Raw genomic sequence first — 15,426 nt, forward strand, 5'->3', positions numbered from 1 at the left:
GTCCTCTCTCCTGAGTCCTGAATCTAATTCTCTCTCTACAATTGTCAGAACTACAGATAAACTTGAATATTCTTTTTTTTTTTTTTTAAGATTTTATTTATTTGACAGAGAGAGATCACAAGTAGGCAGAGAGGCAAGCAGAGAGAGAGAGAGAAAGAGAGAGAGGAGGAAGCAGGCTCCCTGCCTAGCAGAGAGCCTGATGCGGGACTCGATCCCAGGACCCTCCGATCATAACCTGAACTGAAGGCAGAGGCTTAACCCATTGAGCCACCCAGGCAGCCCAAACTTGAATATTCTTGCATGGCAATAAGAACCATGTAAGAACCACAGAGATCGCAACGCTGAGAAGATGCAAAAGCTTCTGAGATATTCTACTTTGGGTATAACCCTTATAGGACAAAAGAACAACCTGGGTAGGGGGAAGAGAGCTACAATTCAAATACAGCTCTCCTTAGGCTAAAGATAAATCCTCTGGGAAAATGCCTACCTATGTATCTCTGTCTTTCTGGGGGTAGAGCGAACAAACTAAGAGTAGTTATCCTGGAAAGAGACTGAAAGATGACTAATGCAGCCATGAGGCTCTCCCGCTGTCTTCTGGGCTTTGCTGAGGTCTTGTATTCTCGCTCAGAGGCTAGGCCCCTCAGGTTGCTAACGGGAGCCTAGGATCTCTTCCCCCATGTGTGGGGTCCCACAGTGGTCCCCCCTCATCTGGGCGTGGCCACCACGTGGCAGGTGCATGGGGTCATCTGTGGCTGCCGAGGTGGATTTCCAGGTGATAAGACCTCGTTTTCTCCCCACGAACACTGACAATAATAGCAGCTTAAAAAGCTTCCTGCAAAGAAGACGGGTCTGGTGCTTCTGTGCCTAAGATTCACGGCAGTTTGTAGAGATAATGAAAGGGGCTGAATGATAACAAGATGGCAGCGCCAACACGTGTCCTCCTCCAGGGAGGTTCTCCGCGTCAGCAAAATGACGAGGGGAAACTCCAGCTAACTGGACCTGGAGAGACCAGACACAGAGGTCAAAATCTCAGGGAGCCATGGGGCCCATGGGAATGTGGATTAACCCATCTCCTGCTGACAGATGATGCACTTCCCTAAGAGTATATCACGCTTCGGATATAGAGCAAAACAAAACCTTCACAGCCAGAGGTTTCAAAACTAACCATCTGGAATCTGAAGAGGACATCGACAAATTCCTCGGTGACTCGGAGTCATGGTGGTCCTTTACACAATCTCACTAAACTCAATGACGAAGATTTAGAAGCCTGTATGAGGCGTCCTGGCATAAATGTCTGTAAACGACACACACGCGTAGAATTCACGAATGTGTGAGTAACTCAAAAGTTATTTTATACGAAAAACACGGACACCTCACGAATGTATTGATTTACATAAGTAATCTACCCCTGTGCATGCATGCAATTTGCAACTTATGTATAGCCTCATCAATAACCGATTTCACGTATCATTGGATAAGCAAACTATCACAGACTAAGGGTGAGTGCTCAGAAGGGGTTCTGCAAAGACAAGCACAGGCCGAAGAGTGCCAGGCCTGCTGCTCGGGGGTTGGACCCGGCGTGTGCTCACTCAGTGTGCAGGGGTACAAGAAGGCACCACGAACTTGTGATCGGTATGTGCGCACGCCTAGATACGACAGTTCTGTGTCTGTGACACACACCAAGCTAGCCTCCCCTGCGCCTTGGCCACTTACCTTATAAAAATGCCGAACTAGGTGAACGCTTTCTTCTCGGGCACCCTGTTGAGAGAGGGAAGGTGTGAGGCAGGCCACTGAGTTGGGGAAGTCACCAATTCCAGAATCTGAGTGCATGCCAAGCAGATGAGAGGGGGGCTCATAGCCTTCAATCTATAAAGTGGTTTGTAACACAGACGGAGGAAGGGAGGGAAGGAGGAGGGGCTCAAAATAAAAATGGGCAAAGGAGAGGAGACCCCGGGGGGGTGACGTGGAAAGTTATTAACATCCAGTTAGGTGGGGGAAGTGGGTTATAAACTAGGGCTATGGTGACTCTTACAATGTGTCAGTGTGTGCGTATCTGGAAAGACACACACCAAAGTGTCCACGATAGCTGTTCCTTTCTACCTTTGTACTCTCTAAATAAATACAAGATATAAATATATAAATACAATATATAAATCCCTCTCAAATAAACCTGAAAAGAGGGAAGACAATAAAAACTAAAAATGAGTGTAGATATTAGCACAGTAAACCATCAATACGTAAAAAGCATACATGTGTTCGATATGTGTAAGATTTTTTTTAATGCACAAAGAAAAATAATAAAATTCTGCTTAACAAATACAGGGCCACTAATTGTCACAGAAATTACAGAAATTCCATAGTGAAGAGGGCTCCTCAAGCCAGTCTCTGAGGAAGGGTTGCTCCATTGGAATGACTGGGTTGCTGCAGACCACAGGACCGAGGCTCCCATCTAGATCTAGCATCTTCCTTCCCTCGGCCGTGCGCGGAACCTGGGCAACAGGACGGGGCCCTCACCTCTAGGCAGGCCAGGTGCACGTCCTTTATGATGCAGCCCGTGCTGGTCACCACTTGCTGCTTTAGGAGCAGGCAGCTCAGCTCCAGCGTCGCCAAGCGGATCTTCCCATCTACAGGGGGAAGGCAGAGTCAGCCTCGCACAGCCTGATGGGAAGCCGTGAAACAGTGTCTTGCTTTGCCTACTTTGAGCTTAACAAGTCAGCTGACGGCCCCTCAACATCCAGCGGGGCCACAGAGGGAACTCACACGCCAACCCCTTCCCAATTACAATAGAATGTTCCATCCATACCTCCCACCCCGAATATTTCCCTGCACTCCCTTTATCAGGGGAGGGGAGGCAGGAAGAGGAGGATTACTAATTATTCCTGAAGGCTGGGAAAGTGGCCATCTGCGGTGGCATTCCTTGGCCGGGTTCCCTCCCCTTTTTAGGAACAAGCACCTCTCTTTCCTTTGGAGACTCACCGACCCCACTTTGGGTGGAGCCGGTCCCTTTGCTCTGCCCCAGGGAGGGGCCCATCACCCAGGCTGGTCAGCGTGCTCTATTTCCTCCGGTCACAGTGACTGGGGAGGAGACAGACAAAGGGGCCAGTCAGAACCAAGAAGGCTCAATTCCACAAGGCTCCAGGACCCCTGAGCAAAACCAACTCTCCTTCTGCTGGGCTGAGGGCAGGATAGGAAGAGTGCCAGGGCCACGAGTGGGCTTCGGGACCACCAGCCCGATAGTCCGCATGAGCCACCTCTGCAGTGCCGGGGCCACGAGCGGGCCTCAGGACCACCAGCCCGATAGTCCGCATGAGCCGCCTCTGCAGTGCCGGGGCCACGAGCGGGCCTCAGGACCACCAGCCCGATAGTCCGCATGAGCCACCTCTGCACCCTTGCCTGCATTTCCCACCTTTCGTCCAAGCCCATCCTTCCCACCAGACCACCCAGAGTCTGCCTCCTGCGGCAAGGCCCGCACCCCAGTAGGGAAAGGGGTGGCTGGGGCTGCTGCTGGCCGTCATCCTGCTGACACACAAAGCGGGGCAGCCCAAAAATAGTCCCGAAAGCATTGTTCCTGCTTCTGAGTCCAGCTGTGCCTTAAGCCAGGCTCCAACAGACTCCCAAGTTGCACAAGTCAGCAGTTTGGTTGCATTGTTTCAGCCCGTCTACGTTGGGTTTCTGTCGCCGGCAGCCACGCTCTGACTAACCCACCTGCTGTGCTACTGTGAGCCGGGCACGGTGCTGGGCACGTCGAAGACCCTCCCTCCAGGAGTCTCTGGGAAAACCCACTACAATGGGTGCTCTAAAGGCTAAAGTTTGGGCAGGGGAAGTGATGCGTCCAAAGTCTCACCCTGGGGGGTGAATGGCATTCAGGGGCTCTGAATGCCAAGACCCACATTAGGCATTGCTCCTAGAAGCATCTGGGGCTGCCTGACAGGTGGGCAACCTGCTCTTAGGCAAACTCCTCCCTGGGTCTTTGAACGCACTGCTGGGGAGATGTCTCAATGTGGAAGAAGAAGACGTCTCCAGGCCACAGTCCTGAGGTCCTGGAAACCCCAGCGATTGGGATGGGAAACTAGGAAACACTCAAGGCAGATGTACCACCGCACGCCTCCCTCCCCACCCTTCCCTGCTTCGTGTGTCAGGTGGGAAGCAGGAGAAAGGGGATCACTTGCAGGGAAAGGCTGCTTGGTCTCAGCCACGGAGCTAAGCCCCCTCAGCCCAGCATGAACACTGCTTCTGTGCTGCGCCCACCCGCCTCCCACCTGGAGCTCTCTGGGGCACAACCTCACTCCTGCTTGCCCCTCTGCAGAACCCCAGTGGCCCAGCCACGAGCCCCCTGCTGCTGCCTCCAGGGAAGGGGAGTGTAATCTTCCAACAAGACCTTTGCAAGCTCCTGCTGGGTGTGGACATGCCCAACTGGCCCCATCAAGGGGCTGGCTGTCCCTCCCCACCCTGGAGGCTCCTCTCTAACATTCAGGCCAGGTACTGCCTTTCCTCACACTGGGCCACATGTCCTCAAATAGCCCTCAGCCACCATCCTCAGGGATGAGCTCTGCTCCCTGCGCTAGACCTCTCAGTAGAAAACTGACCCCACCAGGTGCCCACACCTGTCTCTCTTGCTGCCCCTTCTTCCTCCATGTGGGACCTGGCTTAGTCTCCTGTGCTGGCTCCCCCTTCCATGCCACCTGAGGACACTTGCAGTGGCCCAGGGCTTGGTCCCAGAAGTCCTCTCTTCTCTGCTGTGGCTTCCAGAACCACCCATATGTCTGTGTGTTCCACAATGTGAGCTCTGGCATCTATCTCCACATGGAGTCCCAGACCCCTGGGACTTCACACACCCCCAGCTGCAACTCCTGGAAGGCAGGAGCCATAACTGTCCTGTACCTCCTGTACCCTGATCATTTGCCCACAGCGGCTGGCAGGCAGGAGGTACTCGATAAACATTGTCCATGGACCCTGTTCCCCAAGCCTCTGTACTCTCTCCCCAAAGACTGGGTTTCCGGCTGCCTGGCAGAGCCCACTCCTTGTGACTTCTGAAGTCCTGGCCTCAACCAAAACCCCCACCCATGCCCTTCTCCTGAGACTGACCTGGGCCCAACCCCACACCGTTCCTACTGTGCAACTCAGTGGTTCTCTCTCAAAGAGGCCATGTCTCCGTCAGGCCCCTTTCTATACCCTCGCTCACACCATGATGGCCTCTCTCGCTGCCTCTACAGAGAACCGGCGTTGCCGTCAGGGTCTTTCAAGCTCAGCATAGCTGTCGTTTGGGTCAGGTGATCCTCTGTCACTGGAGGCCATCCAGTGAGCTAAGGATGTTCAGCGGCATCCCTGGCCCCGAGATGCCAGGAGCACACCCTCCTCAAGCTGCGACAACCAAAAATGTCTCCAGATGTTGCCAATTGTCCCCCCAGGGTGGGGGGGGGCAAAGTTGTCCCCAGTGAAGAAACGCCATACCGGCTCATTCCATCTGTTTCTAGCCCTTGTCCCGGCTGCAGATCCTCAGCCCAAACCTCAGACCTGGGCTGACAAGTGTTTGACGCTGTGCATGTCTTGCACTATCAAGAGCCCCTGATTCAAACCTTCCAGCCTTCCCTCACACATGCTCTCAGCCTAGTTCATGCTCAGATGTGGCCTCAGCCACCGTGAGAGGAAGGCTGGGGACACGGGCACCGCTGGTCCAAGAAGGGCTAGGTGTGGAAGGAGACGAAGGACAGGGTCCTGCACACACTCACGGCGAGGGAAAGAGGAGGAGTCCCTGAGGTCAAGATGTGGCGGGACAGGATGGTATGGGTGGCCCAGGGTAGGCACGGCCCAGGGAGTGGCTGAGACCAGCCTGTATTCCCAGAAAGGCCGGGTCTGGAACCTACGACTCCTGGTGCATGGACGGGGGCCTGGTCCCTCTCCCACCACTGCCCCCGTGAGCAGTCCCGCCCTAGGCACCTGGCTGGGCCGCGTTGTTCATGATCCTGATGAGTCTCTCGGCCAGGAGATGGTTGTAGGTGGTCTTCTCGGCTGCACCGGGCACCGGGAGCTGGATTTGCTCGAGTTTTTCAGGATCCATGCCTGGAATGCAGAAAGGGGCAGGCTGTCAGTGGAGTCCCCTCATCAAGGACACTGCTCATCCCGAAAGCCGAGGTCTGGCTCCAGGATCTCCGCCATGACCGGCGCTGCCCGAACCTGCTTACGGCAGACTTCTCTGCGAGCGGAACTTAAACCCACATACTAAAACATGCATTTTCTGTCACTATTTGTAAATGGGGACTCGGCACTGCTGCAACACTGGCAGTCACTGTACAAAAGAAAAAGATGTTTCAGCCAAAGACTTGACTGACTGGCTACTACTTGTCATGGTCCAAGACCATCTTTGTGACCATTGGGAGACTGGTGTGTACTTCAGAGGTGGGAAAGATGTGCCGGCCCCAAATGGTGACAAGGGGGGCTCGGAACAGGGACACTAAAGGAGGAACTTCGGCACGGTGGCTGCCCGGCCGTCCCATGCCAGCTCCGTGTGCCACCAGGGGCCACCCCCAGATCAGATGCATTCCACGGTGGGGGAAACGCAGACCGAGAGGAACAGATCAGACGGAAAGGAAGTTACAGTCATGCCCAACAGCTGCACCTCAAGATCTTGGCAGCCAACTCAAGGAGCCGGGCCGGCCACTCGAGGAACGCAGAGGCAGGGGCAGGTGCTGCACTGGGCAAGGGGCAGCGCTGGCAAAAAGCCATCAGGCCACATCCTGCAACAGAAAGGAGCAAATACAAAGACGCCGATAGTGTGGGTCTCTCTTAAAGAGGCGAAGGAATCATTTTTCTGCCAGTAAAGGCGAAGAGCCTTTCAAAGACAAAAGCCGAGACAGGGGTGGGCGGCTGGGCAGAAGAGAACGGGCGTGCACACAGGTCTGACTGTGAACTCAGGGTCGGCTCCCTTAAAGCAGAACCTGGGGGCCAGGGTGGCAGGAGGGCCTGTGCGGGCTACCTCGGCAGGCCAGGTGTGGGGTGAGGGTTCCCCCAAACCCTTATCTCTCTCTTCTAAAGTGGCTCTGGAAAAAATACGCTCCCAGAAACAAACATTTCACTGGATCCAAGGTTGGAGAGCTGAATGGATTGTTTGTGCTGAAAGCACGTCTTTTCCTGTTATTCTACAAAAGGGGGGAAGGTGGCACTTCTCGGAACTCTTGAAATACGGCCCCTTGAGTACTAGATGACGCTTCATTTAGAACCTTGACAAAACAGTGGAGGAGAGCATTGAAGGGCTGACTGTCTGGATCCTAAGTGACTCCTACGCACACACATTGACGTCATAAACCATAACAATATATCTTGCTTTATTGAATTCCTTCCAGCTCCGAACCAAAGGCTGAGCCATGCCAAGGAGATGACACGGGTGAGGGACGGCCTGAGGGCTTGGGCTGAGCTTGAGCACGCGCCTCTCCAGCGTGGCTTCATCGAAAAATCCGATTGCAGCGAAAATTTAATTTGTGGATTCTATATCCCATTTTGATGCTCCCATGTCCTGCTCTGAAGCATCCTGGTTTATTAAATGGCAAGAAGAACACCAAGTGAATCTTTTCGGCGGCTGCGTCTTTTCCCAGAGATGTCAACACCAGCCTCACATCTCTCTGTCCTCCCGTTTCTGGCCCTTTGGGAGCTGTCAGTTGGAGGTTCTGTGGAAAGACTGTTCCTCGGCGGGACCATCTCTCATCCCCCCTCAATGAGGCCAGTGGGAGGGGCCCAGCTTCTGGCTCCCTCAGGAACGCGGCGGTGGTCAGCACGACCGGGACACACTGAGACTTGAACCACGTCTTCAATTTCCACATTTTGTCCCTTTCCTAGGACTGCCCCGACTCCCGGAGACTTTGTCAAAAATGAGGAAATCTGTGGCAAAATCTCTCAACAGGAAGAAAAACACTCCAAGGTTATCTTGACCTTCAACTAGTGGCTCCACTCTCTGTGAACAGGGGGACCCCGAGGGACAGAAACACTTCCTTGAAGAACTTCACAGAACTGGCTTCCAGTGCAACCTCCTCCTCTAGTCAGAAATCAGGGCCCAGAGATGCTAAGTCACATCTGCAAGGTCACAGAGCAAGTTGGAAGCACAATTAGAAGGATTCCAAAGGTGGACAGGACCCAGCTAACTTCCAGGTGCTCTGCTGTTTGGGGGCTGACTCAGGGATGAGCTGCTCGGGTAGGAGTCTAAGGATGGGTGAGAATTTGCCTCGAGCTGCCCAAGGAACTTCTGCAAGGAGTGTGGTAGGGTTTAGGGAGGGTGAGGGATGGGGCGCTCTGGAAGGAAGTGATGAGGCAGACATTGGGGGAAAGGGACGGGCAAGGCTTACCTGCCAAGATCCTGGGAGGGCATGACATGATCTGGCTGTGCTTATGCCTACTCTGGAATGGTCTGCATTGCCCCCCAACCCCTCAAGGTGCTCTATCTCCCCAAAACCAACTTGGTATTGCAACGCATTCTACGTGAAGTGGATTTGACCACCGGCCACTAGGGAGACAGAGAACAGGGTCAACTCCATGCAACACATGGAAAAACTTTGTTTAAAAAACAAAAACAAAAACCCTTTGAGCATCTCTGTTCTTTCCCCAAAGTTCCTCCTGGGCCAGATGCCTCAGTGCCTCCCCCCAACTCTCTCCCACTGCAGCCTCGAAAACCCCCTCTGTTACTCTGAATGATCCTATTCCAGCCCTCGGCTTTCAAGGCCTGTGCAGCTATTCAAAAGCTCGAGGCGTTCTTCTGGGTCCAAACAAGTTAGTGGCCTTGTTAATGAACAAGGTCAATGTCACAATATGACAAGAATATGCATGTGACCAGGGAAACAGCCCACGTGCACATACACACACACACACACACAGGTTTTTAGGCACTGAAAGGCATAATTTTGTTGCAAGCCTGATTGAGTTTCTTTGCTAGCCATTTCCCTCTGACTGAAATAAACACTGTGGATAACATATTGTCTTATTTGCTTCAACCCTTAAGTGCTGAGCAACAGACAAATTCCAAAGAAACCCAGATGTACTTCACATGGCCTGGGAAGATGCACTAGGACTCTCCGACTTCCAGCAGACCACATGCTTCCTCAATGCCTTCCCGCTGGGGTCAGATCCTGCTCTGTCCAAGTGACTCAGAAAGGGTCTCCCTCTGCATCGCTTCCACCCAGTGATCACAGGGTTCAGGGGGAGGCGGGAGTGGAACTCCCAATGAATTCAAAGAATCCAAAATAGAAGGGAAGGGTGTGGCTCCCTGATGTCAGGAACCAGTTCCTAAGTTTCCCTTCTAAGTTTCTACTTCTGGATTCAGCCTCCTTAGCAGGAGCCCCCACCCAAGAGAGTAGTAGAAAAGACCCAGACCAAAGCTACATAAAAAGACGTAGACAGCCACACCAGCTAAAGAGGCCACAATGGCACCAGGTGAATGATGGGCAAAAAAAAAATGTGTTTTGTTCTGACCTCACGAGGTCTCCTTGGCTGTAGTCACACAAGCATGGCCAGCTCTGGAAAACTATAGACCAACTATTTCGAAAGCTAACCAGATGTTGGGCTGATTTCCAATGTACTTCTAGTTCTGATTATGTGTCAGTCGAAATCCAAAATGGTGGTTTGCCAGCTCTCTGCATGGCAAAAGCCTCCTTTTATCCTATTACCTTTCAACCCTTCCCATACCTCTCATCTGTGTTCCAGTAACTTCTCAGCGAAACAAAACAAAACCCAAAAGGCCCGAGATTCCTCTTGGGTAAACAATGATAAATGGATGGGGCAAGAGGATGATGGGTGGAGTGGGGGAACTTTTAAGAATACGAAAGCTGCGGAACTCACCCCCCTCCCTTGAGCCAGGCCTCTGCAGACTTGACAAAGGAGAGAAGGCTGCATATGCTATTACAGATATGAACCAGAATTCATTATGTGGCCCAATTGAATCACAACGAGTGCCTTCCTCCAACTGGTCAACCCTTTCCACAGTGGGATTTTCATTTCGGTGCAGCATCTCATCTATTATGATTTACTGGAAGGCCTGAGCTAACATTTGGTTTTTATTAACATGGCTTTTATGTTAAAATTGTCTTATGATGAAAAATCTATCGGAAAGAGACCATTTCATTAGGGGCCCTGCTTGCAGGGTACGGATCTGGGGAAGAGAGGCTGAAGGTTAAAGGCAGCTAACTGCCTGCTGCCTGACCAAAACACCAACTGACCAACCACCATGAATAAGAAAAGACGCCCACCAAGTACAGACCTGTGCCCACAGGCGACAACTGGAGCCCAAATCAGATAGCGACTCCATGCCAGGCACTGTCCTTTGGGGGTCCCCCGGGCACTGGGGCCCCCAGAAGGCAAACCTGAAGTCTCCAGCTTCCTCTCCAAACCTGCTCCATGGCCCATGCTTGCTGGTTCTGGAAATGGCACCACCAGCCACACCCAAACTCCTCCCTCGGTGCCTTTTCGCATCCGAACCAAGCAGGGCTCCCCTCCCCCAGCCTACTCCTCTCCTTGTCTCCCCATCTCCGAACATGGCCCCTCACAGTTGCCCGGGGTCCCCTTTCACTCTATTGCCACATCCAACCCATCAGCTCGTCTGGACTCCAGGGCCAAAACAAATCATGAACGCTTCCAGCTTCCGCTGGCTCTACGGCCAACATGCTGATTCAACCCACATTATCCCTTGCCTGGACTCCTGCAACGGCTTCCTCCTGGGCCTCTCACGTTCCCATTTGCAACTCTCTCCCTCACCCCCTTCGTGAACGTCCATCCAGCAGCCTGACTGCTTCTTCAAAAATACCCCTGTGACCACATCACTCTTCTACTTAAAAATACTTCAGTCTCCGGGTTTTGGGGCGCCAGGTTTCCGGGGTGCCAGGATGGCTCAACCGGTTAAGCACCCAGCTTTTGATTACAGCTCAGGTCATGATCTCAGGGTCCTAGGATCAAGCCCCGTGTCTGGCTCCATGCTGAGCGGGAAGTCTGCTTGAGATTTTCTCTCTCCCTCTGCCCTTTCCCACTGCTCTCTCTCAAACAAATAAATAAATCTTAAAACAAACAAACAAGCCCTTTAGGGTTTCTCACTGCACTTGGAATAAAATCTAAATTCCTTTCCATGGCCTTCAAGGCCCCTTGAGATCTGGGCAGATCACCTGGTCAATGCCTCACTTTGCTTGGCCTGCTGTCTGCTCCTCAAACCAGTGAGTCCCCTCCCACCTCATGGCTTTCGCACATGCTGTTCCCTTCGCCTGGAGCACTCATGCCCCAGATCTTGGCAAAGGGGACTCCTTCTCACCCTTCAGACCCCTGCTCTGATGGCATTCTTCAAGGCAGCGTCCCCAGCTGCCAGCTAGTCACCCCCACACCCCACCAGCCCATGACCCGGTTTTGTCTCGTTTCCTTGTACACTTGATGGAGGCTTGTTCCAGCAGCCACGGCAGTGCCTCGCATTCGGTAAGTGTACAGCACATACCTTTCGGATGACAAGAAAGCCCTTTGGTTTCGCCACCTCAACACTGCCCATACCCGCCCCTATCTTTCCATCTTGCCTGTCTTCTGGCAGAACCAAGGCGCACCCTGTCCAAGGGACACAGATGGGTCCAGTAGGCTCCCGGCTGCACCGACCTTCAGCATCCCTGACGCAGCAGTTCACTGTCACCGCCCACCCGTTCTCTGCCCACGGGCGCCAACCTGCCCACCTCTCAGAGCACAGCCTGCCCACCATCACACACCGCCCACCCGCCCAACGAGCGGACCGCGATCCCAACCTCAGTGGGCTGGAGTTCACGGCCCCTGGGCTGAGCGCGCTGCCTGGCACGCAGCGGGACCCACATGAATAACTGAGAAACTTCAAGCACAAATTCTTCATGATTGACGCAGTCTTCTGGAACCAAAGGCGATTTCAGACAAAGCAGTCACTTTCAAAAGAAGGTAAACACGGAAGCCACGCAGATTGCACAATGCTTTCCTGCCTGAACAACCTTCAGAGCTCCCGCTGTGTCAGAATACCATCAAAGCTCCTGACCGCCACGCGTCCCCGCCGTGTACCCCCGCTCGCCTGCCATGCTGCCTTCACCTTCCACCCCTCTCGCCGTGCTCCCTCCACAGCAGCCACGCTCACCTCCCTGAAAATGTGAGTCTGGTTCACCACTGGGTTCTCAACATTAACCACAGTGCCTGGCATCAAATAAGTGAGGCTTCTAGAAATCTCTGCTAGAAGGTTGAGTGAGTAAATAAATGAGCAGCACTAGCGCGAAATGGAAGAAGGAATTAAATTCCCTCAATTAGACACTTCCACTCTTTCAAGAAGAAACCGCCTTAGATGTCGAGGAGGAAGAGAAGGAAGAGGAGGGGGAGGGGGCCAACCGCAAGAAAGAAAGGAAGGCTCGCCCCGCAGGACCTCAGGAGGCTGGTCCCTCTGGGACACAGCCCTGGATGAAGGAGCTGCGGTGTGCAAGGACTTCCCTCCTGGGTACCCAGGAAAACCAGCCACCAGAACGACAAAGAATTCACTCACGTGCCCTTTGGCCCTCTCGAGCCTGGCACTGTTTCCTGCAAAGCAGGACCTTCCCAGCTGAGGCCCCAAGCACAGGCCACCATAAAGGGTGGCCAGAGGAACTGCCACACGCCTGAGAGGTGACCAGTCCACACACTGGCTGAGCGCTGGCCGGGGCCCAGGAGCTGAGCTGGGTACTGCAGGGGTCCATCGGGAGACACATGGTCTCTGCCTCTAGACACTGGGCAATCCAGGACAGGAGAGAAAAAATGGAGAGAAAAAGAGCTATAAAAAGTGTCACAGGAATCCCATGGAAATTTAAAAAAAAATTTTTTTTTTTAAGATTTTATTTATTTACTTGACACAGAGAGAGAGATCACAAGTAGGCAGAAAGGCAGGAAGAGAGAGAGGGAAGCAGACTCCCCGCGGAGCAGAGAGCCGGATGCAGGGCTCAATCCCAGGACCCAGGGATCATGACCTGAGCCGAAGGCAGAGGCTTTAACCCACTGAGCCACCCAGGTGCCTCCAAATGTCTGCTTTTCAAAAGATATTCTCAACAAATGCAAAGACAAACCACAGACTGGGAGGAAATCTTTGCAATACTCAAATGATAAAGGATTTGTATCCAGAACATATAAAGAAAAAAAAACTTGCAAAACTCAACAATAAGAAAATGAACCATCCATGAAAAATGGGCAAAGGATTTACAGTAATACTCCCCCCTCAAAGAGAACATGCAGAATGGCCAATGAGGCATACAGAAAGCAAGTCAGTATCATTAGTCATTAGGAAAATGCAAAGTAAAATCACAGTAGGACACTACTACATGTCTGTTAGAATGGCTAACATTGAGAAGATGGCCAGACAAGCACTGGCAGAGACGTGAAGACACCAGAACATTCACAGACTGCTGATGGGATATAAATTATACAACTACTTCAGAAAAAAAATTGGCAGTTCCCTCCCTTCCTTCTTCTTCTTTTTTTTTTCTTAAATAAAGGAGGCTCCACACCCAATGCAGAACTCAAACTCCCAACACAGAGATCAAGACCTGAGATCAAGAGTCAGAGGCTCTAGTGACCAAACCACCCGCGAATCCCTTGGAGTTTTTCTTGAAAACAAACAAATTGACAGTTATCAGATGATTCAGCCATCCTATTCCTTGGTATTTACCCAATAAAAAAGGAAATATATGTCCATAAAAGACTTGTACATAAGTGTTCCAAGTAGTCTATGCTTAAGAACTGGAAATAAGCCAAATGCCCATTAACAGATGAATGGATAAACGAAATTGTGGTACATTCACAGGGTGGACTGCTTTCGACAGTAAGAAGAAATGAACCACTGACAGGACATCATGAATCTCAAGATAATTACAAACATTGGAAAAAGCCGTACAAAAAGAAAAAAAAGAGTACATAGTACCTAATTTTATTTACATAAAATTCTAGAAAGAGTAAATGAGTCTACAGTGACAGGGAGCAGCCCAGGGTTGTTTGGGAAGAGGGGTGAGAGCAGATAGGGAGGAGGGGTGACAAAGGGGCAGGAGGAAGTGTTTGGGGTGATGGATATGTACTCTGTCCTGATTGTAGTGGTGGTTTCAGCGGTGTACACAAATGCCAAAACTGATCAACGTGTACACTTTTCAATGTGCACAGTTTATTGCATATTGATTAGTCACGATAAAACTTTTTCAGTCAGCATGGGCCTCAGCCAAGACGGATGGGATGTAGCCTCCTGAGTCAAGCAATTAGAAAACTAGGCAAATACAGAAAACTAGGCAAAATACATCCAGTGACGATCATGACACACTGGGCAGGGCAGCAAGCAGCACAGCGGGGTGCTGACTGAGAGAAGAAACGGAGGGCAGTGGGAGCAGGGACCGCTTTAGTTCACAGGCCGGGAAGAGCCTCCAGGTCTCGGCAGAGAGAGAAACCATCAACAAAGGCCACTGTCTCTCTGAGATGAGAAGGCAGAGTTTGGAGGTCAGATGGGCTGAGCGACTATAACTGAGAGGAGGAAGACCGGAGAGGGGGAGGACCGGAAAGAAGGGGGCTGTAGAGAGAGCTACAGAGGGGTCCTTTGAGGCGTTAGCTAAGTCCTGCTCTGTGTATGCATGAGAGGGAAGGCAATGACCTTCAGGAACAATCCCAGGCTCACACAGGCTGAGAAGGGTTCCTGTTCCCAGCAGCCAGCATGGAAAGACCACCCACCCATGGCCCATCAAGTAGAATCCTCAGAAAGGGACTGCCTCAGGAGTGGAGCCAAGTGAGCCTGAGACCAAAGGCCGCTCTGGACCAGCACCAGCAAAGCTTGCAAGCCTCGAAAGGATCAAACTGATTCCAAGTAACTTAACCGTGACCCAGGACAGAGTCCAAAAGCCAAACAGGAGAAAAATCAATTAAAAGAAACATAAGAGAGACATAAGAGAAACATAAGAGAAATTGCACAGACGATACAACAGACAAGACTAAATCAAAGGGAGATGATAAAATATTTTAAACTGAATAACAATAAAGCCACGTATATCAAATTGTATTGCATGCACCAAAAAGCAATGCTTAGATGTATAATGTCAAACTCTTATCACAAAAGAGGAAAAGTTTAAAAAAATCAGTGAGTGGTACGGGAAGGACCATATGACAGACTGAAAAGGAATTACAGCACAAGGGAATTGTTTTTTAAGATTTTCTTTTACTGGGGTGCCTGGGTAGCTCAGTGGGTTAAGCCTCTACCTTCGGCTCAGGTCATGATCCCAGGGTCCTGGGATCGAGTCCCGCATCAGGCTCTCTGTACAGCAGGGAGCCTGCTTCCCCGTCTCCCTCTGCTGCTCCCCCTGCTTGTGCTCTCTCTCCTTCTCTCACTCTCTCTCAAATAAATAAATTCTTAAAAAAAAATTTTTTTTCTTTACTTATTTGAGAGATGAAGCAAGCAAGTGAGGGCGGTGGGGG

The 15,426-nt window shown here is 51.7% G+C and overlaps 1 protein-coding gene across 13 annotated transcripts in view; it reads right to left on the minus strand.

Moving 5' to 3' along the window:
* The window catches only part of CLEC16A (C-type lectin domain containing 16A), a 215,986-nt gene that overhangs the window by 121,366 nt on the left and 79,194 nt on the right, over positions 1-15,426 (minus strand). For all 13 annotated transcript variants that reach the window (XR_199256.3, XR_199257.3, XM_045072138.1 and 10 more), the window contains 3 exons: positions 5,938-6,060; positions 2,515-2,624; positions 1,714-1,758 (listed from right to left, as the gene is read on the minus strand). Coding sequence is in view for 11 of the 13 variants with exons in the window: in XM_045072138.1 (XP_044928073.1) it covers positions 1,714-1,758; positions 2,515-2,624; positions 5,938-6,060 (278 nt within the window). In the remaining 2 variants the exon portion in view is untranslated. The remainder of the gene's footprint in view (positions 1-1,713; positions 1,759-2,514; positions 2,625-5,937; positions 6,061-15,426) is intronic.

The sequence above is a fragment of the Mustela putorius genome, unplaced genomic scaffold (genome assembly GCF_011764305.1).
Source record: "Mustela putorius furo isolate JIRA1106 unplaced genomic scaffold, ASM1176430v1.1 tig00004007_pilon_pilon_pilon, whole genome shotgun sequence".
Lineage (NCBI taxonomy): Eukaryota > Metazoa > Chordata > Mammalia > Carnivora > Mustelidae > Mustela > Mustela putorius.